We start from the raw sequence: 24,945 nt of genomic DNA on the forward strand, positions 1-24,945 counted from the left end.
TTATAACATAATCCATAAAGCAATCTCCTGGAGAAAAGGGGGCAGATATTTAAAGTATGGGGAGAGATTAGAGAACTAACACTCAAAATACAGCGTGGTCACTTAACTTCAGCAAGTCAATAATTACAAAGTTAATTATGGTATTAAAGTGTATTATACTAGAAAATAAAAATGAAGTTAAATTTCTTTGATATAATACTAGTTGCAGAAAAATGATTTAGTGAGTGAAACAATTTAGAAGCAAGGCAAAATTGCCCACTGCCACAGCAATAACATATTGCATTATTTATAACTGAGAGGGTGGAAGAATTATCTAAATATTTAACAATAGAAGCAGTTAGCTTGTTCTAACAATGCTTTATAAACATGGCACATGGTTTTCATGTTTGAACTTAGTTTTCTTAATTTTCCTTTTTTTTTTTTTTGGAAAACAAAAATCATTGATCACTATAAATTATTTCCCTTACCTTTCTGTGTATATTTAAATATACTAATAATATGAATTAGTATATATAAAGCACTAAATGCCCAGCACTTTATATTACATATAGAATATACTGAGAAGAAAATAAGGATTGAAGAACAAAATAATTAATATTTATTTTTATGCAATATTTTACTTATGAAATTTCCTTATGAAAATTCAGTGATTATTTCTGCTTGTTCATATTCAGCTGATTTAGAAATTATATTTCACCTTTATTTGGTAATGATATTTAACCCAAGCGTGTAATATTTACAGAAGAAGAACATATCAGTTGGTTTCATCTGAATGCGGGTTTTTTTTTGTTTTTTTTTTTTTTTTTTTTTTTTTTTTTTTTGATTAACAAGAAAATTACATTGAAAGTTTACCCTCAGTTGACCTCCAGGGAAATAATTGATTTCCAAAGTCTGCTAAATAAACACTGGACACTAATAAATGACTCCAAACATCCTCATTTCTGTCCGCAGAGTTTCATGCTTACTACCACTTCACTATTTTTGTTCCTGAAGTCTGTCCAATAAGTTAATAACATAATTATATAAATTAACTAAATATGACTTAATATGTTTAAATATCAGTGCATAATACATTGTTGGGTTTCCTTGAAAACAATGTTGGATGTATCAGATCCAATGAAGGTGAATATTCTTTACAAAGTTTGTATCTAAATAAACAGGTACAAAAAAATTCTAAAAGGCTGGGAATTGAGTTTTGTAAAAATTAAATAATATTCTACCTATGAGTCTGTCTTTTAGATTCTTGTTCCATTTTAAGTGAAAATTTAGGAATTCACTTACTCCCAACAACTAAAGACAAGAGAGGTTGCCTTTTGTGCTTTAATATATGGTAAGGGGGTACGAATGGGGAGTGTTGGAAGCCAAATCAGTGTGAGGACAGGAAAGCATTTCTGATATTAGAACTCCCCACAAATATAGACATTTATCTCACAGAACTTAATATCTTATCAGGCACCTGCATATTGTGTAGAATTTTGTACTAGATGTCCTATTGAATTCCTTTCAAATCAGAGATTTTATGATGAAGTTCAGTCATACTATTTCCTCTGATGTTCAGCGGTTTAATGAGAGCTTCTCCCAGTCAATGATTCTGTTAACATGCTGTAGTTATAATCTTGATCAAGTTGGCATACCTAAGTCAAAAGCACAACCTAGCCTACACTGAAAAACAATTCATAGAAACAGTACACATCTATTTCTGAAGGCTGATCTTCCAACATAAAACTATCTAGGCTTAGACAAATATTCAGAAGAAGGTACATAGGACAATTAAATACTAAATATTAATAGATACAACACATCAAAATGGTGAAATGTCAAGAAACTTTTTATCTTCTAAAATGTACACAGGGCTGCTGAAATCAGCAACCATTATTAAAAGAAAGTAATAGAATGCCTCAAATATGGGAAAAATAAAGAAAAATAAGACAACAGTAGTATGTTGAAACAAAATGTGATTTTCTCAAGATGTGACAGAAAGTAAGTGGTTACCCATTAATGTTTTGTTGTTCTAGTTTATTTAAAAAAAAAAAGAATTCAAAAGTAACATGTAGGGATGCAGTAATCTGAAGGGATGCAACAGTGGTTCCCATGCCTACACATAAAAATCACCCAAGGAGTTTTAAAATTCAGATTCACGGGGCGCCTAGGTGGCTCAGTGGGTTAAGCCGCTGCCTTCGGCTCGGGTCATGATCTCAGGGTCCTGGGATCGAGTCCCGCATCAGGCTCTCTGCTCGGCAGGGAGCCTGCTTCTCTCTCTCTCTCTCTCTGCCTGCCTCTCTGTCTACTTGTGATCTCTCTCTGTCAAATAAATAAATAAAAATCTTTAAAAAAAAAAAATTCAGATTCACAGGATCCCATCCCAAACCAATTCAAGTACCATGTCTGTAGCCAGAGTTGGGAGCTCCACTATAAAATGGTTAAGCTTTGGACTCACCCTCCCTCAAAACACAAACACACACACACACACACACACACACACACACACACACAATTTCTTAGAAATAATGTTAATTCCTAAAGAATTCACCATTATTAAGTTTAATTGCCAAGCAGTGCACGACTATATATGGGGGGAAAAAAAAAGTTCAGAATCATCCAGTGAGTTGTCCCCAGGGAGTTTATATTACCGATGCCATGCTGAGTTCTAAAATATTAATATCATTTATTGACTTCTGCCCAGTAAATGTAGTATCTGTTTTACACAAGTCAGTGACAAAATATATCCAAGGTCTAATATGTATGCTATATTGGAGAACAATTCCTAGTTCTTACTGAAGCAATACAATCAAAATAGACTTTGCCTGAAGTAAAGAAACAAAGACCTACCTTTATCTTTTGTGTCAATTTCAGGAACGATTACCTCTCAAATAAACTTGAACAGACTTATATTTTGATTTTTCTGGCATTACTGAATTGAAAAGAATTCAGAAAACATTTGTTCTCTTAAAAAGATGAACTAGGCTTCTATAAAATGTGTCAATAGCTTTTCCTTCATAGGAAGAAAAAAATCAGATGTTACAAAAATAGTTCTTACAAAAATCACAAAAGTCCCAGTATTTTTTCAAGTAAATCACTTTTTTTTTAAATTTTCCATTCATTCTTTTGTCTTTTTACTTGTACATTTTTAAAATACTCTGCTGAGGACTTCTAGACAAGCTGACAAGTCCAGAGCTTGAACTCCAATAAAATAATGATTCTAAGTCGGTCACACTGTGTAATGAGATGAACTTTCCAAAATTATATCTTAAGGCATTTGACTAAAGTCTTCCTTTGGATACCTTGTAATAACCTCTTTCTCACCCCATCCCTCAGCTCCTGCACCTGTTATACTTGGTAATGACCTCATCTCCAATTATGTTATACAGTGGAAATATGATTTCCAACTTCCTTTCCATAAGTTGAACTGAAGGTAATGAGGAAACATCATGGGTCTAAAATAGAACCTGAAGGAAGATTATTTGTAGTGCAAACAATCAAACAACTGTATATGCAAGGGAGCCAAAATACAGAAAAAGACCAGGTCAGTAGGACTGCGCTTCCATCCTGGATGTAAGGTCCCACACTCTGGGCTACGAGTACCTGGTTTCTGGCCAGTATTTAACATATTGGGAATACTTAGCTGAGGGATTGGACACCTCAGGTAAGAAGCTTCATGGACCTTACTAAACCCAGAATTTGGAGTTCACATTACTGTGAATTCAAATGCCCATGAGTCCCCCAAAGCTGTTTAAATCTTTCCCTGTCAAAATTTGCTAAACTTATTGACCAAGTTGAGTGAGCCAAGTACCAAAATAAAAATCTATGACTCCCTGCACCAATCTTCTGTTTTTATCTCTGGTAAGCATCTGGTGGAGAAATAATAAAATTACCACTTCAAGAAGGCATTTACCTCTGTGGTCTCTGTTCTTGATCCAGTACCTAAATAGCCTAGGGCAATATTTTGTCTTACAGGAAAAAAAAAAAAAAAGATAAGAGTTTTATTTTGAATTTCAAATCCTATAAACTTCTGAAAAGTATTATTAAGGATTGTTTAATATAAGTTCTTACTGGGCTAAGGTCTCCAATTAGTTTGCATTGTTTTATACAGCTCAGCCTCACTGCTCTAAGATTAGTATTGGTGGTCCAAAGTTGAAAAATCACCAAGTTAAATTTAAATCAACAGAAATAACGATGGTGATTTGGGACTTACTGCAAGTTCATATTCATTTGAACCATGTTCTTTTCACATCTTTTTTGTCAACAAGGCATCTATTGAAAGTGATACATAGGCAAATAAATATTAAAATAATAATGCAATGGTTTATTATTCAATGGATTACTTAGAATGGTTACAATTCAATGGGTTACTTAGACTGGCTTTATTAACAATATTCATAAAACCATATGATTTGAAAGGTGGGGGGGTTCGAGGGTGCTTAGTACAAAGAAGAAGAATGGGGAAACCCCACGGAATTGGAAATATATGTGAATTAATCTATTTATGATACGTATATTTAATCTTGGGTAGAATATGATTGTATTTCTCTAAAATTATCAAGCAAGTCCTCCTGTATGTCTCCAAAAGGAAGAAATCACTCATGATGATAACTTTGTGTTCTGTGACACTAAATTTTAACAGAACTGACCATCTATTAGTAGCATCCTTAAGAGAGACCCAAACAAAAGGTGGTAGACTAATGTTCGCATGCTCCAGGGACACTCTGGACATAAACATACTACCACCTCAGTACACATACTTCTAGGGTTGAGAAAGACATGCTTATCCTAGCTAGATGCCAGTAAAAATTACAGTTTCTCCCTTCATTCAACCTGTTCAGTCATCAGTGTTCATCAAGTACAATTAAGATTAAAATTTGTTTGCCATGTACCTCTACCCACCAATTTGAATATTGCAATCTGCAACCTTCATTGTCACTGAATAAATCAGTAAATTGTTAAATTTACACATTATCATGTAGGATTTGATAATATGGGGTAGATTCATTGTCCCTTGTGCCAGAAGTATGAATTTTCTTAACTTGCAAAGCTGAGATTCTGGACCATGGTAAATTCACCAAGATCAAGTTTATATTGAAATGACCAGTAACATTTTCCATTCTCTCCAAGCAATACACTCCTTTAAAATCTCAGCAAATTAGCACATGGCAGCTTCACCAAAATAACACAGCACTTAGCAACAAACAAGTACTATGCATATATTTATTTACTAAATGAATCTATCTTATCATTACAGTGCTACTGTTTAGATTAGTGATTATAAATTCAAGTGGAACTTGTGAGGACATATTTACTAGGAGAAGGGATGGTTCATAAAGAGGTATCTACAAAACAAAATGTTCAGATAGCTAAAAATTTTTTGGAATTCCCCTTGCAGTAAGCAAACTCAGATATGAACTGAAGTAATGTTATTTTATAGATTTCATGGATTCTATTTAATGTGAATATTCATCTAGTTCCTTAATAATATATTAATATGTTTAACAAATGAGCAAGGTCCCACTGGGGACACAGTACAATATGCTACATTATCTTTTTTAAAAAAGATATATTTTTTTAAAAAATCTAATTTCATAAATTTATCTGGTCCCAAAATTTCATGTAAGAGCTTGTGAGCCTACATTCTTTCCTGTCACATTACCAAAGAAAACTTATCAATGTCTTATGAGGTAAAGTTCTTAAAAGCTCTTATATATCTGAGTTAATATGGGACACCAAATAAAGAGGCAGAATAATGTTAAGGAGAGAAGAGACACACAAAATCAGATGGCAACACATCTTGGTTTCAATGTCAGTAAATATGTGAAAATTTTCTATATCTTTCTGATCTTTAGTTTTCTCATTTGTTAAAAGGAATTTCTGGAGGCTTTTTAGTAATACTATAGAAAATAACATATGAGATAAAAGAAGTAATGATAATGACAGATGGTAGATGCTACTGCTGTTATAATAATAATAACTGTTAACATTATGGAATGACATGTTTACATTTCTGAACTCTTTCATAGTAGCAAAAAAGGAAATGTTGCTTTTAATACTTGAGTGTTCAGAGTGTTCACAACTTCAGTATTTCAAATTTTAAAATTCTGATATAGGAGCAACAAATACACATTAAATCAAATTCCAAACTAGTGGGATTACTTGCATTGTTTTAAAAGTTAAATAAATTGGGGCGCCTGGGTGGCTCAGTGGGTTAAGCCGCTGCCTTCGGCTCAGGTCATGATCTCAGGGTCCTGGGATCGAGTCCCGCATCGGGCTCTCTGCTCAGCGGAGAACCTGCTTCCTCCTCTCTCTCTCTCTCTCTCTCTGCCTGCCTCTCTGCCTACTTGTGATCTCTCTCTCTGTGAAATAAATAAATAAAATCTTTAAAAAAAAATAAAAAATAAAATAAAAAAAGTTAAATAAATTATTTGGATGACTACATGGGAGAAATAATAATTTTATTCATTTAATACTAAATACACATTATGTGTTTCATATGAAATGATTATAATTGTCTTTACCTGAGAAGAGTAGGTGTGCCCATCTGAACCACACACAGGGTTGGTGTAGACCACTGGGCACTGCTTGCAGGTGGATGATACGGGACTCCTCCATTGCTTATGGCCTACTCCTACATCTTTCATGCTGTTAAAACAACAACAATAACCATACTTAGTGCATTTTTAAAAATACATATATTGATATTAATGTCATGCCTTTTCTGCATGCCATTCCAACTCTTAATGGTAAATTATATAATCAGTAAACTCCATGCGTATTTTCAAAGTAATAATCAATATGGTATTCTTCATTATAATATTTTATTTTACATATCAAGATTTTCCCTTTATAAAATAATATATTCCTTTAAACTGGTCTACTGGTCACATACCTATATTTCATGATACAGATTTTTTGTTTTAATTTGTAGCTATGATGTGTTTTTGATAATCCCAGAAAAAGAAGCAACAATTGCTTGGCAATAAAGAACTATTCCATTAAGAACAGTATTTGAAAAGAACACTTAATTCCCCAGGTGTACCCAATGTCCCTGAAAATAAGAGAAGCTTATTTTGAGAGAAAACAGCAATAAAGAACATTTCCGGCAAAGGCTAACATTTAGAAAGCCAGATTAGTAGGTTTCGTGATAGCCAATACTCTTTTTATTGTGTAGAAATACCTTAAAATAGATCCATTTTGAGGCTTTGACCTAGAAAAACTTGGGAAAACCCATTCTTTTCTCTTACCTAGAATTATTTGTTTTTCCACTTTGATTAAACTACTTATTGCTCTGCCTATTTGTGCAAACGATTTACAAACATAGGGTAAAGTGCTAAAAACAAAGCAACAGGGAATCTATTAAAATATTTAATATTTAGATATTCTTTAGTAAACCAGCACTCATTCTTATTCATTAAAATTGTTTATAAAGAGAGTAATTTGATGTCTATTGTGATGAGAAAAGATGTTTTACTAGAAACATTTGCTTCTATTTCCTTTTCATTTTTTTCATGAATAAGTCAAACCGACAAAAAAGTAATCCTAAAATACTCTTATGAAATACAGTATTAATTTTTATTATAGGGAAAGAAGTTCAAACTATGTATTTCAAATATTGATAAAATTGGAATGCACACTGAAAAAAAGGTTTTTTATCTTCTCTTCCCCTCCAACCCCCAACTCTGCTTCTCGCAAAAAATTTTCATGAAACTATCATAGCTCTAAACACTTCCTTTTATTTTAATTTTTTAAATTTTGCCAAAAGCATACTTTAAGTTTTTTTCTGGCCGTAGAGTTCATGTCATAAGAATAAAATGGGAAAAGCAACCATGCTGCTATTACTGAGTAAATAATGGGCACAATATCCTAATGGGAATTAAAACAATAACTGGAAAACATGGAACATTACTCTGTACCACTTCAGACTTATAAATGATAGAAATGGAGCAGAGGGAAATAAAAAAAAAATTGTTTGCATTGTTTTTCCACATTGTATAAACAAAATAAGGCATAAAATTACGCAATCAGATACCTTAGGAGAAATTATTGCCAAGTTCCGGTTCCTCATCAACAGAAAGTATTTTATTAGAAGAATCTGTATGCTTTGGGATACATATGTATATGTACTTGGGATACAGATGTATATACAGATGTATATATTGGGATATATATGTATCTCAAATTGTATATGTGTATATGTATTTGAGATAGATATAACATACACACACACACACACACACACACACATTCATTTATATTCACATACACACACACAAAACAACCGCTTTAGTTATCCTTATTCCCTTCAAAGCCAAAACTGCTTTCCAATTTCTAAAGTGCATCAGTAAAAATGGTGTATTTTTTTGTTTAGACTTCATCCTGGTTAGATTTTGCTGAAGTACCATCAACATTATAAACATAATAACATTGTATGTATTTGTACCTGCATTTTGAATAAGAGTTGATGCCAAACTATACCATTCAGAAACCAGTATTTACTTATGTTTATTTTAAAATAAATGCATTAGATGAGGTTAACCTAACCAATATTCATAATTTAATATATACTATTCATACCGTAACACCTGGAGAATGAACAACTGATGTAATTCACACATAAAGAAAATTATTTCATTTTCTGTAGAAAGACAAATTAAATTTAAGCACATAAAGGGAAATATACTTTTTCCAGCCATGTATTCATGTTAGAATTAAGGTATAAGTACAAATGAATTTTTAGGAATCTCATTTGACTAAAAAAAATACTACTACAAATTCATAAAATTAACAATGTACTGACTGGAGAACAAATAAACTATCATTAACAAGGACTTGAGGATTCTGAGTAATGCTGATCATTTCTAAAGGCAGGAGTTGGGCAAGGCTTTGCAAGCATCTTGCTGTCCCTTCACACTTTGTAGACTTCCACCGTCAGCTACCTATACATGGTGTTTCTACTCACTGCATTCACCATGGAAGACATTTTTGTAACCCAAAGTCTATTTTATAATGTTATCATGTGATTCAGAATTTGTTTGAATCAGGAACATCAGGAATGTTCCTCAGAATTAACATTACTCACAATCCTGTCTAATAAAATATTTGTCTTGCTCTTAGGAAAATTAGTGAAGTAGATGAGGTCATAACTAAAAATGTCTAATGTTTAATTTAATATCTATGTATGTAATACATAAACATATATAATTGCATATGGTTGGAGATTATCTTTTTTTGTTTGATTTTTAATTACATTTTGAAGGTCCTAGTTAAGGAAGAACAATTGTGCTTCTAAGAGAGAGACAGTCAAGGCAGCCCAAGATGGGCAAAGTGAAGGGCTTAGGAAAAGGCAGAACTGGCTCAGGCTATCGAAATGAGTATCTGGCATCCATGACAGGAGGAATGACAGGTACGAAACTAACATAAGCAAAAACATCACTAGGCATATTATTCTGAGTATTCTAAATGTAAAAGATTATTAACCTTTAAAAGTATGTCTTTTTTTTTGATATATCAAAAGTCATTAGCAGTTAATTATTTTGAATTATTATCAAACAGGGTAATAAAATTTCCCCCTTAATGAAGTACAAAATTCAAGTTGGCTGAAAAAATGCTGAAATTATTTAGAAACTATGCTTCCAAAGGCAACTCTGCTCAAATAAACTTCTTAAAGGTCTACCTTTTTCAAAAATACATACTTCAATTTTGAAGACTGAGTTAAAAATTTATTTACTGATTTTACAGTGGCAACCTATATATGGTGATAATCCTTTCCCTTAAAGAGTAAAAAAATCGTATTTTTGAACCCAAATAATTAAAACAATTAAATGATAATCTATGACAAATAAAGTCAAGGATTTTTCTCAAAATCTTCTTATTTAAATATTCCACTTTTCAGACACTAAGTTAACTTCATACCAATGTATCTGTTATTATGATTCTAGTAGGTGGAAAATTAAATTACTCAGAAGAATTGGTACCATTGCTAGTGCTCCATTACGTGACTTACTTTGTGGCAGTTGAGTTGTTACCAACTTATTACCTGAGTTGTCTCCTGTGTTCCTGATTTACTCTCACTCTGGTCTTCAGTATTAAGACTTGAAGCAGCAGTCACACATGAAAGCTCAACAGTCTCTTATTTTTCTAATAACTACAATGTTAATTACTGCTACCTCTGTTTATTCAATTATGGTCTATTTGGTTTTCTGTTTAGTTAATTATGTTGTGCATTTTAACAATATAATTTGAACACAATGTCCATGTTTTAGGTTTTACATTGATTTTGGAAAGAACCCAAATGATGTTACCAAAATTATTAGCAGGAAAAAAAATCTCATTCCAGTTTGATTTAATTTTTATACATGACCATGTCATTAATCAGTCTTGACAAGTAAGTACTCCCTGGGTCTTAATTTCTTCCCTTATACAATGCTAGGTTTCATCAGCATGGATCATTTGATCTTGAGCAATCCATGAGTCTATAAATCTTTAATAAAATTACTTACAAAAGACACTAAAAAATTAGAAGCATAGACAGTGCATATGTGCCATATGTTATGATTTTAGAACTTGACAGTGTTACCAAGTGAAACAAATAAATCATTATGGTGTGAAGGATGATGCTGAGTGGGGGCAGGAGACGGGTTGGAATGCTAAAGGTGCAAACTTCACCTATCTCAAGGTACCAAACGAAAGGAGGAAGACCAGTCTTATGATAACTAATGGAAGAGGGAAGATAAACATGGCTGTGTTTAAAGATGCATGATTTCTATGAAAGTACACCTAAGAATTAAATAATACCTATATTATAACATCAAAAAGCATCATCAATAAATCATAAAAATAAAGAATACCATATTTATACTATAAATAATTAGATATTTTTCTAAAATTCTCTAGTTCCTAAATCTGACATCACACATAATAAATTCTCATTTCTTTAGGCCATAAATATGCAAACAGAAAAGGATACCAATTTATTCATTATATATTTACCTTAGGAGGCGAATCATCAGTATTTAAGTCTTAATTCCGTAAGCGTATTTGCTTCTTTCTATATGCACTTATATTAACTTTGCTCCAACAAAAGAATTTTATTTTAATCTGATACAACAATATTCAAGTGAATACAGATATTCTGTGAATAGCTCAGCTGAGAACAGCCTGATGTAATATATTTCTTGTTTTGTTAATACCCCTAACATTTCAGTTCCTTTAGGGAGCCAGTTTTTCAAGTTCTGCCAGACTTGTAGAAGAATTATTTCTTAAGACATAACTAACAATTTCTGATTTGTTCCCTATTGGCCATGTCTCTTTAAGAAACAAGGCAAGACTGCCCTTATTACATTTTTTTCCCCACCATGGGCCTTGGAAAAGGACAGATGATATTAGCAAAGTGGAGGAAATGATCTTTTCGGGCAACACAGTTATATGAAATTTCAAAACCCCTATCCAGAACTTATTAAAACTGTAATGGCCACTATTTGCTTCTTGTGGTTATTGTACCATGTACGATAATAATTTAAGCAATGAATCAAGGCATAAGCAATCAATTTTAATTTTAAATAAGAAGACATATTCTGCAAAGACAAAACAAACATTTATTTATATTAGAAAACATTATTAATTATGACTACTAAATTACAAATGTTAAAAATAAATGGCTTAGTTTATTCTGCAATATGAACAGAAACTCTACTTATTCCTTACAGAGTACAAAGAACTAAGATTCGTAGAAAAAGCTCACTTGTAAATGTATTTCAAAGTCAATAATATGAGTAATTAATAAAATGTATCTTTAAAAACTATTCATAGCGGGGCGCCTGGGTGGCTCAGTGGGTTAAAGCCTCTGCCTTCGGCTCAGGTCATGATCCCAGAGTCTTGGGATCAAGCCCCGCATGGGGCTCTCTGCTCAGCAGGGAGCCTGTTTCCCCCTTTCTCTCTGCCTGCCTCTCTGCCTACTTGTGATCTCTGTCTGTCAAATAAATAAATAAAATCTTAAAAAAAAAAACTATTCATAGCATAAATTGAATGCATTCTAAAAATCAATTGTAGTAATAAATTCTTATTCCAACTGTATTTACTAAGATAACTTATATCATACAGAAGTGTTGCCAAGAAATCAAAGTAATCAGTGATTTAGAGAGCATATTTTTTATAGAGTAATAAAATTAAACATCAGAATTTAGACTTTAAAGAGATGTGGATAATTAATAATGTTTCACACTTTCTTTGAACAAATTTTAAAATAATATTGTAGAGTTATATTGCCACTTAAGTAGAATACAGTTTAAGTGAGGTTTATTTCAACAACCAATATTTGAACATAGATCTTGCTAACACAATAAACCAATTAGTGAGGCTAATTTTTTGTCAAAGAATGCTTCCCTGACTTTATTTTATTTTTTATTTAAAGATTTTACTTATTTATTTGACAGACAGAGATCACAAGTAGGCAGAGAGGCAGGCAGAGAGAGAGGAGGATGTGGGGCTTGATCCCAGGACTCTGGGATCATGACCTGAGCTGAAGGCAGAGGCTTTAACCCACTGAGCCACCCAGGTACCCCTCCTGACTTTATTTTAAAGCTATGCTATCTTTATGAGATTTGAATCATGGATCAGTTATGATATTTAAATGATATAGTCTATCAAATAAATAATTTTTTATTAAGCACTAAGCATATTCACAATTACTAAAGACTTTAATGAATAACTTCAAACTTCAAAATAGACATTACTATAAATGACACTTATAATATCTTTCTCAATCTGAACCCCAGTAGAGTAAATGAATAATAAAGGTTTAAGATGTATAAAATGTAGATGATGTCAAATTCAGATTATAGTTCTTACTGTTTCCACATAATTAATTTCAAACATTATTTTAATTACTAAAGCCCTCTTTATTTAGCTATGGAAAAAGTATATTTAACTGCAAAGAATCTTGATTATGTAAGATTAAGTCATTGGTGGAGTTATTATGGATTAGAAATGTCCCTAAATCTACTTCCAGCAAAATACAGAATGACAGATTGGGAGTTCATGATCTTACAGATGATAAATGAATTATTTAATTAACAAATATGTATAAATGTATTCATTGGAAAAAAAGCTGGAAAGTTACTTTTTGTTTTCAAGCCAATAAAATTTCATCAAATAATATTTTAGGAACTGAGTCAAGTATTTACACAAATTAAAGCTTAAGTTCTCATGTGTGTTGATAGTCTATCATGTGTTAGACTCATATATTGCAACATTATTTATTATTTTGGCAGTCATACAATATGTGTTATTCTTTACATTCTGAAGCTAGAAACAGAGAGGTGGAGGGAGCTTAGTTATCTTGCTCAAGTTTCTAATGGTTATGATTACAGATATGGACTTCAGGGCTCGATTTGTTCCTTTGTCACTAATGGTTTCCTTGCCATAATGTGCATAGAAAGTTTTAAATGTCATGAAAACCACATTCCATATTACATAAATTTCTATATCTGTTTTACTTAACAGGTGAAAAATTACAATTACTTTAAATTTTACTTAAAAAAAAGATCTACACCAGTAAGTGTTGTCTAGAGAACATATCTAGCTGATTAAAACTGAAATTGCATACAGTATAATAAATATCACCATATATGTGATTCTGATTTAGGGAATCAATATAAATATTAATTTACTAATACATGAATTGGTCCAATTTAATTTGTATTGACAGGTGTAATTTCATTCTAGACATGAGGGTGTTTATGAATTCTAGCTTCCTATATTTAAAATAATAATTGAGAAATTCAGAAATTATTTTTTTCAATTATAATGTTCATAAAGGAAGCTTTGTTTATATTTTTATTTTTTTAAGATTTTATTCATTTATTTGACAGAGAGAGAGACTGTGAGAGAGGGAGCACAAGCAGGGGGAGTGAGAGAGGGAGAAGGAGGTTTGCTGCTGAGCAGGGAGTCCCATGCTGGACTCTATCCCAGGACCCTGGGATCATGACCTGAGCTGAAGGCAGATGCTTAGTGACTAAGCCACCCAGGTGCCCCAATAAAGCAAGTTTTAAATATTAACTATATTATTACTTTAACATGAAGTTGTTCTAGAGTGCCAACACTGAACAAAGTCTGACCTAAAATTTGAGTTCACAAGAATGGGTGGCTCTTAAAGATCAAGGAGATCCTGTATTTGGAAAAAACAGAGTCACATTTTTAAAATAATAATGACACTCTGTCTTGTTTATCAAAGGAGAAGGGAGGGAAAAATGAAACAAGATGAAACCAGAGAGGGAGACAAACCATTAGAGACTCTTAATGCCAGTAAACAAATTAAGGGTTGCTGGAGGGGAGATAGATGGGAGGCGTGGGGCGGCCGGGTGATGGACATTGGGGAGGGTATGTGCTATGGTGAAGGCTGTGAATTGTGTAAGACTGATGAATCACAGACCTGTACCCCTGAAACAAATAATACAGTATATGTTAATTAAAAAAAGAAATGTTAAAAAAATAAAAATGACAGATATGTAACTTGAGAAAAAAATCTACTAAAATAAAATAACTAATATTTATCAAAAGACATAAGAAAATATTCTGTGTGATCAAATACGTATTTTTTGTTCTTTTTAATTTGTTTTTAAGTATAGTTTAAACACAGTGTTGCATTAGTTTCAGTTGTACAACATAGTGATTCAATGTGTTTATACATTATGTTATGCTCTCTACAAGTATAACTACCATGTATCCACATACAACACTACAACAGTATCATTGACCAAATTCCCTATGCTGTGCCTTTATTCTTGCCACCTATTCATTCTAAAGGGGAAAGGTTGTGTATTCCACTTCTCTTTACCTATGTCTGCGCTGGTGGTATAGTGGTGAACATAGCTACCTTCCACTTCTCTTCACCTATTCTGCCCATCTCCCCACCTTCCTTCCTTCTGGCAACCCTCAGTTTGTTCTCCATATTTATAGGTTAGACTCTGTTTTTTCTCTGTTTGCAAATCCAATTGTTTTGGTTTTTAGATTCCGTGTGTGAGTGAAATCATATAGACAAATCATATTTGTCTTTCTCAGTCTGCCTTAATTCATTTAGTATAATACCCTCTAGATCCATCCATGTTGTTGCAAAAAGGCAAGATTTCATCCTTTTTATAGCTGTGTAATATTCCACTACATCTAACAAGATTTCATTCTTTTTTGTGGCTGACCTGTATCCCTATACATATATATGCCATATTTTCCTTCTCCATTTTTCTATTGATACATTGCTTGCATATCTAGGCTATTGTAAATAATAAATAAATAGGGGTGCAAATAAATAGGGGTGCAAACATCTTTTTAAATTAGTGTTTTTGTTTTCTTTGGGTAAATAATCCACAGTGGAATTACTGGATCATATGGTGTTTCTATTTAATTTTTTGAGGAAACTCCATACTGTTTCCCACAATAGCCATACCAATTTATATTTCTACCAACTATGCATAGGGGTTCCTTTTTCTCCACATTCTCACCAACACTTGTTATTTCTTCTCCACCTCCTCACCAAGACTTGTTATGTCTTTTTGATTCCAAGCCCATGAAATGGAAAAATTAATGTTAAAATGCCCTTACCACCCAAAGCATCTATAGATTCAATGCAATCCCTATCAAAATACCAACAGCATTTTTCAAAGAACTAGAACAAATAAACTAAAATTTGGATGGAACCACTCAAGACCTGAAATAGCCAAAGCAATCTTGAAAAAGAATAACAGTGCTGGAGGTATCACAATTCCATATTTCAAGTAATACTACAAGCCTGTAGTAATCAAAACAGTATGGTACTAGCACAAAAATAGATATGCAGGTCAACAGAATAGAATAGAGGGCCCAGACATAAACCCACATTTATATGGTCAATTAATCTATGTCAAAGGAAACTAGAATATACAATAAAGAAAAGACAAATTTTTCAATAAAAAGTGATGGGAAAATGGGGCAACTACATGCAAAAGAATGAAACTGGACCACTTTCTGACACCATACACAAAAATAAACTCAAAATGGACAAGAGACATAAATATGAGATTTGAAGCCATAAACATCCTAGAAGAGAACAGAAGCAGTAATTTCTCAGACATGGGTTATAACAGCATTTTTCTAGATATATCTTCTGAGGCAAGGGAAACAAAAGCAAAAATAAACTATTGAGGACTACATCAAAACAGAAAGCTTCTTCACAGCAAAGGAAACCATCAGCAAAACAAAAAGACAGCTTGCTAAATGGAAGAAGGTATTTGCAAATGATATATCCACAAAAGGGTTAATATCCAAACTACAGAAAGAACTTTTGGATCTCAACACCAAAAATGTGTCTTGATTATGAAAAATTCTTTTGATTTTTTTTTCTAAACAGAAGGACATATTTTTAGCTACTCTTCAACAAATAGACCTGACAGCTCTTGCAGAAGCTTTCAACAATTAAATACCACATTTTATTTAAGAAAACAGTCACTAAATTTCATTTAAAGTTCAGGGAAGGAAAATAGTTTTTCTTCATGTCTTGTCTTTATGAACGTCATTGTTATTGACCTCTGCTTTGCTTACTGCTTCATTGGAAAAGGAAAGTTATAGAAATAAGAAAGGAGAAAGAAGCTACCATGTTGTGCTTGAGCCTGAATTGTAGCCTGAGAGAAGGGTTAAGAGTACAAAACCTTCACTATGCATTAGCTCTTACATTAGCCCTCATTTTTCAGGTAAACTAATAATATTATAAAGAAAGTTGGGAGTTTTTGACTCCAGAGTATTTTTCTCTCCAGCAGGTTTTATTCAATTCCTGTTCTGAAAGCATATACTTCTTTTTATCTATTTATTTTTTTGGAAAGCATATACTTCTAAGCAAGTGTTGACTCCTTCTGATGCAATAAGGAATAGAATCAGATAGGAATAGATGTAATAAGGAATAGAATCAGAATCAGCCAGACAAGGACGTTTTCTTCAAGAAACAACTCAATAACGTGTACAATATCTAAAAGGTGATCAGAAAGTCCTTTTAAATAGTTTATTTTTATTTATAATATGTTATTACTTATAGTTACAGCTACTGACCATGTCCTAGGAACTGAATTAGGCATTATTACAATCCTATCACTAGCTCACCTGATAACCTGTCATCTTCTAACCTATAAATAGTAGCTATTCACCTTTCTAAATATTGTTTATTAATTTTCTCATGAATATACTGATAATGTGTCCAGAAAGTATTTTACAGTCTGAGAGTACCAGGTGGGTAGAGGCATTGAATGCATAGAGCTCACAATTTGGAGACAAAAAGATGAGCATAGTTTGCAGTGAGGTTTTCCTATGGTCCAACAAATAATAAGGACAATTTAGAGCATATATGGCCAACTTCCTACTCACGTTTGAGGTCACAAAATATTTAACAACTCTCTAAGTACACTTTTACCACCTGTTTGGTATCCCACAGGCTCTCTTTGTAACTTATACCTTTTATTGACTTATTAATTATGTTCTAACAGCCATCCATATGCTTATTTTTCTCATTTAATCAGACTTACTCATGCACCCCCACACCCCCAGTTCTGAGTTTCTATTGCCCCTATAACATCTACTAAACCATCAGGAGACGTACTTGTGCCTGGTACCTACTCCTAGCCTCCTTCTGCTATTTCTTCTAGCTTTGACTTTGGGAGACAAGGAGCCACGTTTAGCAAAGTCCTACCTTTTGTAGCCTAAAAATACTTTTAACTTCACAAGTAAGCAGCTGAACAGCAACAGAGGTCATCTCAGTCACAGCATGGGATTGTATATAAATTGAATTTAAGCACAGCATTCTCTGGAGTCACCATATCAAGTATTTCAGCCGATGTGCTATTTGCTTACTCACATTCCTGATTTTCTTTTGGTTAGATCGTGCTTCCAGAAATAGACTTTCCAAAATTTGAGAATAAATTTGCTTCCTATGTTTACTGAACTCATTACTGAAAACTTTCTGGTTTAAAACAAAAGTTTAATCTCTCATAGTTATGGAGGTCAAAAGTTCAAAATCAGTTTCCCTGGAGTAAAATCAATGCATTGGCAGAACTACATACACTTGGGAAGCTATAGGTGATGGCTGTCATTCCTTGGCTTATGACCCATCTCTCTCTGCTCCATTTTTACACAGTCTTGCCCTCCAACCTATTTGTGTTTGTGTCAAAACTCTCTCTCTCTCTCTCTCTCTTTTTTAAGATTTTATTTATTTGTCAGAGAGAGAGGGAGAGAGAGCGAGCACAGGCAGACAGAATGGCAGGTAGAGGCAGAAGGAGAAGCAGGCTCCCCGCTGAGCAAGGAGCCCGATGTTGAACTCGATCCCAGGACGCTGGGATCATGACCTGAGCCAAAGGCAGCTGCTTAACCAACTGAGACACCCAGGCATCCCCCTCTGTCTCTCTCTTAAAAGGAGACATTGTGATTACTTTTAAGGTCCACTCCAACAACCTGGGATGACCTCCTCTTCCCAAGATCTTTAACTTAATCACAGTTTTTGCCATATAAATAGTAGTCACTCATTTGTCATATAAGATAGTACTCACAGATTCTGCAAATTAAGTTATGGACATATCTTTGGAACAACCACTCAGCCTATTACTGGAAGGATACTTGGAAGAAGAGAGATCTTATCTTTTTCACAAGAAGAGAACTATAGTAATGAAGTCTCTGGTTTGGAGAGATATCTTACTCAATCCTATGTAGAAATTCATGGTAAGAGTGTATTTTGTCCTATAATTACTCTAATGACTCCCTTTATATCTAAAAGAGGAATGTATGGCCCATGCAATACCTTGGGACTTATGTATTGTCCTTCAACCATCACAAGACTGTACGACTCTGCAAATATGTGCTTAGTCTCAACCACAGAAACATAGCCAGATCTCACTTATTCTTCCATCAGGAAGAATGTACTTTAAACTCACCTTATGTCTCAGTGCATTATGCCACCATTTTTACTTCTTACTTGACTACCTTTAGGGAAACAGTGCTAGAGTCTTGAAGAGTGGAAATATCTAAAATTGCCATTTTTATGGAAGAACAATAAAAACAACAATCTTATCAATGTGCCTCATCTGACTCTCAGTTTGATTGGTAGAAGAACAAGTGATAAAGGCAATGGGGACTTCCTTTAGTTCTTTGGCATTTAGAAGTAGTGGTCACTGGGAGCAAGTTGAAAGATAATAGTAGGTAGATGGACTAAGTGTCATGTGATGGGGAAAAATATAGTCTCCATGGAATCCAGGGTTTACAGGAGAGAAGCCATTGCATTATACCAGGAATTTATTTAAGAAAGTGTGATCCATAGACTTTGTTCTATGTTCAGGGGTGATTTTCTGTTTTTGTGCTCTGTTACTCTTTTCTAAAACTTTATACGAGCTCTCTTCCTTCTCCATTAATCTGTTCACCTTTTAAACACAACTCCTCATCCTTCCTCCAGTATGCTTCCCTGAGACTGGCACAAGGTATGTACTCAGTAAGTATCATTGCATGGGTAAGTAAAGGAAAGCAAACAAAAAGAAAGCAAGAAAGAAAGAAGGAGGAGGGAGGGAGAAGAGGAGGGAAGAGAAGAGGGAGGATAGGGCTCCCTGGTTGACCACAAAGGATGGTTCCTATTTTCCTGTCTACTTAAGAAGCAGAAATTCTACAGTTTTACTTTCTTACTAGATAAAGTTGTTATATAAATTTGTAAAGTAAGTCCTTGTTAAAAGTCATTATGGCTGGCCATATTAAAAGCCCATGAATTTGGGGGCGCCTGGGTGGCTCAGTGGATTAAGCCTCTGCCTTCGGCTCAGGTCGTGATCCCGGGGTGCTGGGATCGAGCCCCGCATCGGGCTCTCTGCTCAGCGGGGAGCCTGCTTCCTCCTCTCTCTCTGCCTGCCTCTGCCTACTTGTGATCTCTCTCTCTCTCTGTCCAATAATAAATAAAATCTTTAAAAAAAAAAAAAAAGAAGCAGAGGTACTTGCTACCTTGTTTACAGTGTCACTACTTTCTTATAGACATCTACCTCGCTCTTAATTAAAAAAAAAAAAAGCCCATGAATTTGAATAGAATAAAATAATAGAACTGTCTCTGAATTCAAACAAGAGTCTTATTTTTCCTAACAATCATTTTATGCTATAGCATTAAAAAAAATGTGAAGGGCATTTTACATTATTTCCCTCAGCAACTTCAGTCTATCAAGGACTCTTTTTTAACACGCTCTTTATTACTCATGTAGCAAGTAAACATTAGGAAATGAGCAACTTGGCTCTTCACAACTGTATGGAGAAGTGATTTATGCAGGCGTCTTCTTTTCAACAATACTTTAACTCTTAAAAACATTGTGAATTTACTGCATTTTTTTGCTTCTCACTTAACTTTTTAGAATAATAGAATCTATTTAATTTATAATCTCATGCTAATTTTCTTTGAAAAATAATTTGCCACAGTCTCTTTTGTCCTTCTGACAGCTTTTTTTTTTTCTTTTTGACCATTTAAAGGCAATAAAACAAAAAGTAGACAAAGAGCAGTCTACATTTCCCAAGTTCCCCATTAGCACTGACTGCAAGGAGTAGAATGCTGGCTAATGATTTATCATGTTTACTGTTACAATACTGACCCAAGGCTGGGAAGTGGAATTCCTAGGCTGAATAAAAGGTTGGTGAATCCTTAGGTGAGGGACCACAAGGCTAAGTTAAGAAGCACACCTAAATGTTGGTCAGTGTCTTTCTATATTGAAGAGATGTTTAAATGAGTAACATAATCTATTGCAACACAGCTGTAGACTTTTTTTTTTAAATTTGTTACGATTTTTCTATTTATTTGAGAGAGAGTGAGAGAGAGAGAGAGCAAGGGAAGGGCAGAGGGTGAGGGAAGAGAATCCCACGCAGACCCCCTGCTGCCACTGGATGGAGCTAGATCCCAACACCCAGAGATTATGACCTGAGTCAAAACCAAGAGTCAGATGTTCAACCGTTGGAGTCATCAAAGTGCCCCATGGCTATGGACTAGATCAAATAATATTTGTGTACTCTGAGTTTCTTGTTGGAAATATATTTTCTTGGGTGTGTGTTTGCTTATTTTGTTTATTTACATTGGTTTGACAAAAATTAAACTTGAATTACTTAGGATTTGGGTGCAAATATGCAAAATAGCTTTTGGCTTATTTTAATCCTATTGGTATATTATCCAGACATCCAAGTTTAGGTAAAGAAGTGCATCATGGGTGGTAGCATAGCAGACTGGCAAGCACTGGGGTTTTATGTTGAAGATCCAGCATGGGATAAGTATTAATTATTTATATTTTGTTCTTTACCTATATGTCCTTTGGTGAGAATTTTCAGTATTCTTGAATTCCTCTACTCACTTCCTAGTGACAGACCAAATATACCCTTATAGTAATCCTGTCTCATAAATTCCAGTGGATATAAATATAGATCTATATTTATGTACCACTATGGCTTTTGTAGAAAAAGGAACTCTATAGGGGCGCCTGGGTGGCTCAGTGGGTTAAGCCTCTGCCTTCAGCTCAAGTCATGATCCCAGAGTCCTGGGATCGAGGCCTGCGTCTGGCTCTCTGCTCAGCAGGGAGCCTGCGTCCTCCTCTCTCTCTGCCTGCTTCTCTGCCTACTTGTGATCTCTGTCTGTTAAATAAATAAATAAAATCTTTAAAAAAAATAAAGAAAAAGGAACTCTATAAAAACACTTACAGTTAAGAGTCTTGTCCCTACATCAACAGAAGGAAGACAGCCTCCCTTCACTGAGGAATATTCCTCTCAGTTTAATATGTGTATAATAAATTAATTTTTATTGTGTCATATGACTGGAATTGGAGGGTAAAGTGGCTAAACATAATGTAGCCATAAATAACAGATATTTAAAACAATATAGACATATTAATATCTAAAACACATCTTATTTTAATATAATAAAAAAGAAAAGGGTAGAAACTAATTCCTAGTCTTCTTGATTTCAAGTCAGATATCAAGCCCCCCATTCTAAGTACAATTTATTTTTACTAATCATTTATTTGTTTATTTAATTAAATATTTCATTCATTTATTTTTCAGAGAGAGAGAGAAAGAGTGCACAAGCAGGGAGAGCAGCAGGCAGAGGGAGAAGCAGTCACCTCACTGAGCAAGGAGCCCGACTTGGGACTCACACCCAGGAAGCTGGGAACATGACATGAGCTGAAGGCAGACATTTAACCAACTGAGTCACTTAGGCATCCCTATAAGTGCAATTTATTAAAAAAAAATAATTATTAACTTCTCTAAGTTCCCCAAGTATAGAACTGCAATCTTGGATTTAAAACTGTGAAGAAATAAAGAGAACAGAAATGCCATTCTCAGCAAAACACATGTTAAAGTCAATACAACGCTTGTGAATTTCCTAATATGCAAGATGAGAATTTGAAAATCCATTCTATTTTAGGATAATTAATATAAATCACATTACAGCATTAAAGTAATTTTTTAAAATTCACTTTAAGCAAGTGTGCGAGTATGTCTCAATCCTACTGAGAAATCATCTAACATTTTTTTCTAAGTTCCACACATCAATTTACACAACCACTTGAGTGAACAATTAGGAGACAGATTTCCTTTCAAAGTTAAGGTATTTTTTTATGTGAAGATTATTGTTCAAATAGCATCTCTATCATTGTCATCAAGAGAAAATAAATTATGATATAATAATCCCTTTGGTGAAGCTAAATTTTACAAACCCTTAGATTGGAATGAAATGCAGATGTTGAGTAATTGGTGAAGCTTTACTAAATATAGAACATGAGAAGAAATTAAAATGTGGTTTATGAATTATTCATTGAGTTTTGTATTCAATAACCATGAGAACCCTGTGGGTTCTCAGGATCCTGTCGGCATACTTAGAGCCACACAGCATGCATGGTCACATCTGCGGAACCTCAGTTTTCTCGAGGATATGAGGAAAATTATACATCTTGTAACAGAAAATTGTCACCTTTGGCATTTGCTTTAGGCTACATTCTGCAGATATCATTTGAAATAACTTTGTGGAAAGGTTTTTAGATCTGTTTTTTCTAATGAACTATTTGAACTCAGTTTTCAGACTTCTGTCCTTGACAGAATTTTAAAATGCTGCCTTCATTTCCATGCAGCCCAACTGCTGGCAAGAGAGATTTTAACTTCTGCCATTTCCCTGTGACCTCTGACCTCTACCCCTAAGTGGCATCAGAAGAAACTAACAACAGACATTTATGTCACAATTATTTTCAGACCAAAAAATAATCTCAACTTCTATTTTAATAATTAATAGTTAGTAGAGACACTTGGGTGGCACGGTGGGTTAATATCAGACACTTGATTTCAGCTCAGGTTGTGGTCTCAGGGTCGTAAGGTCAAACCTCAAGTTGGGCTCTGTGCTCAGACTAGAGTGTGCTTAAATTTCTCTCTCCCTCTCTCTCTGATGCCCCACAACCTGCACTCTTGCTCTCTCTCAAAAAAATAAATAAATTTTTAAAATAATAATAATGATAATAATAATTTAGTAACTAATAAACTGTTCCCTCAAATTCTGTAAGAATACCCTCTCGGATTATATTTAGAGGGGCAATAGCCCTATTGAAAATACATGTACAATTTTTTATCTGATTTTAAATGCTGTTCAATTAAGACATTACATTTTCCACATACAATACCTTGCTTATAAAGTGCAATGTTCTTTCCTTTCCCTGTTTATATCCATGTTCAAATACCAAGAATAAGCAGTTATTGGAAGAACAAATATTGTGAAAATGTCTATGCTACCTAAAGCAATCTACACATTTAATGCAATCCCTATTAAAATCTCATCCATTTTATTCAAAGAAATGGAACAAATAATCCTAAAATTTATATGGAACAAGAAAAGACCTCGAATAGCCAAAGGAATATTGAAAAAGAAAACCAAAGTTGGTGGCATCACAATTCCAGACTTCAAGCTCTTACAAAGCTGTCATCATCAAGACAGTATGGTACTGGCACAAAAACAGATACATAGATCAATGGAACAGAATAGATAGCCCAGAAATAGACCCTCACCTCTATGGTCAACTAATCTTTGACAAAGCAGGAAAAATAATGTCCAATGGAAAAAAGACAGTCTCTTCAACAAATGGTGTTGGGAAAATTGGATAGCCACATGCAGAAAAATGAAATTGGACCATTTCCTTACACCACACACAAAAATAGACTCAAAATGGATGAAGGACCTCAATGTGAGAAAGGAATCCATCAAAATCCTTGAGGATAACACAGGCAGCAACATCTTTGACCTCAGCTGCAACAACTTCTTCCTAGGAACATCGTTAAAGGCAAGAGAAACAAGGGCAAAAATGAACTATTGGGACTTCATCAAGATCAAAAGCTTTTGCACAGTGAAGGAAACAGCTAACAAAACCAAAAGACAATGGACAGAATGGGAGAAGATATTTGCAAATGACATATCAGATAAAGGGCTAGTGTCCAAAATCTATAAAGAACTTATCAAGATCAACACCCAAAGAACAAATAATCCAATCAAGAAATGGGCAGAGGACATGAACAGAAATTTCTGCAAAGAAGACATCCAGATGGCCAACAAGCACATGAAAAAGTGCTCCACATCACTCAGCATCAGGGAAATACAAATCAAAACCACAATGAGATGCCATCTCACAACAGTCAGAATCGCTAAAATTAAGTCAGAAAACAACAGATGCTGGCAAGGATGTGGAGAAAGGGGAACCCTTCTACACTGTTGGTGGGAATGCAAGCTGGTGCAACCACTCTGGAAAACAGCATGGAGGTTCCTCAAAAAGTTGAAAACAGAACTACCCTATGACCCAGCAATTGCACTACTGGTTATTTACCCTAAAGTTACAAATGTAGTGATCTGAAGGGGCAGGTGCACCCGAATGTTTATAGCAGCAATGTCCACAATAGCCAAACTATGGAAAGAACCTAGAT

The 24,945-nt window shown here is 34.0% G+C and overlaps 1 protein-coding gene across 4 annotated transcripts in view; it reads right to left on the bottom strand.

Moving 5' to 3' along the window:
- Positions 1-24,945, bottom strand: part of LOC111156516 (SPARC/osteonectin, cwcv and kazal like domains proteoglycan 3) — a 476,005-nt gene that overhangs the window by 173,121 nt on the left and 277,939 nt on the right. For 3 of the 4 annotated variants that reach the window (XM_022517482.1, XM_022517474.1, XM_022517464.1), the window contains one exon: positions 6,504-6,627. The exons of the other annotated variant lie outside the window; for it this stretch is intronic. In XM_022517482.1, the coding sequence (XP_022373190.1) occupies positions 6,504-6,627 (124 nt within the window). The remainder of the gene's footprint in view (positions 1-6,503; positions 6,628-24,945) is intronic. 4 annotated transcript variants of the gene reach the window in all.

The sequence above is a fragment of the Enhydra lutris genome, unplaced genomic scaffold (genome assembly GCF_002288905.1).
Source record: "Enhydra lutris kenyoni isolate GAN:26980312 unplaced genomic scaffold, ASM228890v2 scaffoldscaffold3, whole genome shotgun sequence".
Taxonomy (NCBI): Eukaryota; Metazoa; Chordata; class Mammalia; order Carnivora; family Mustelidae; genus Enhydra; species Enhydra lutris.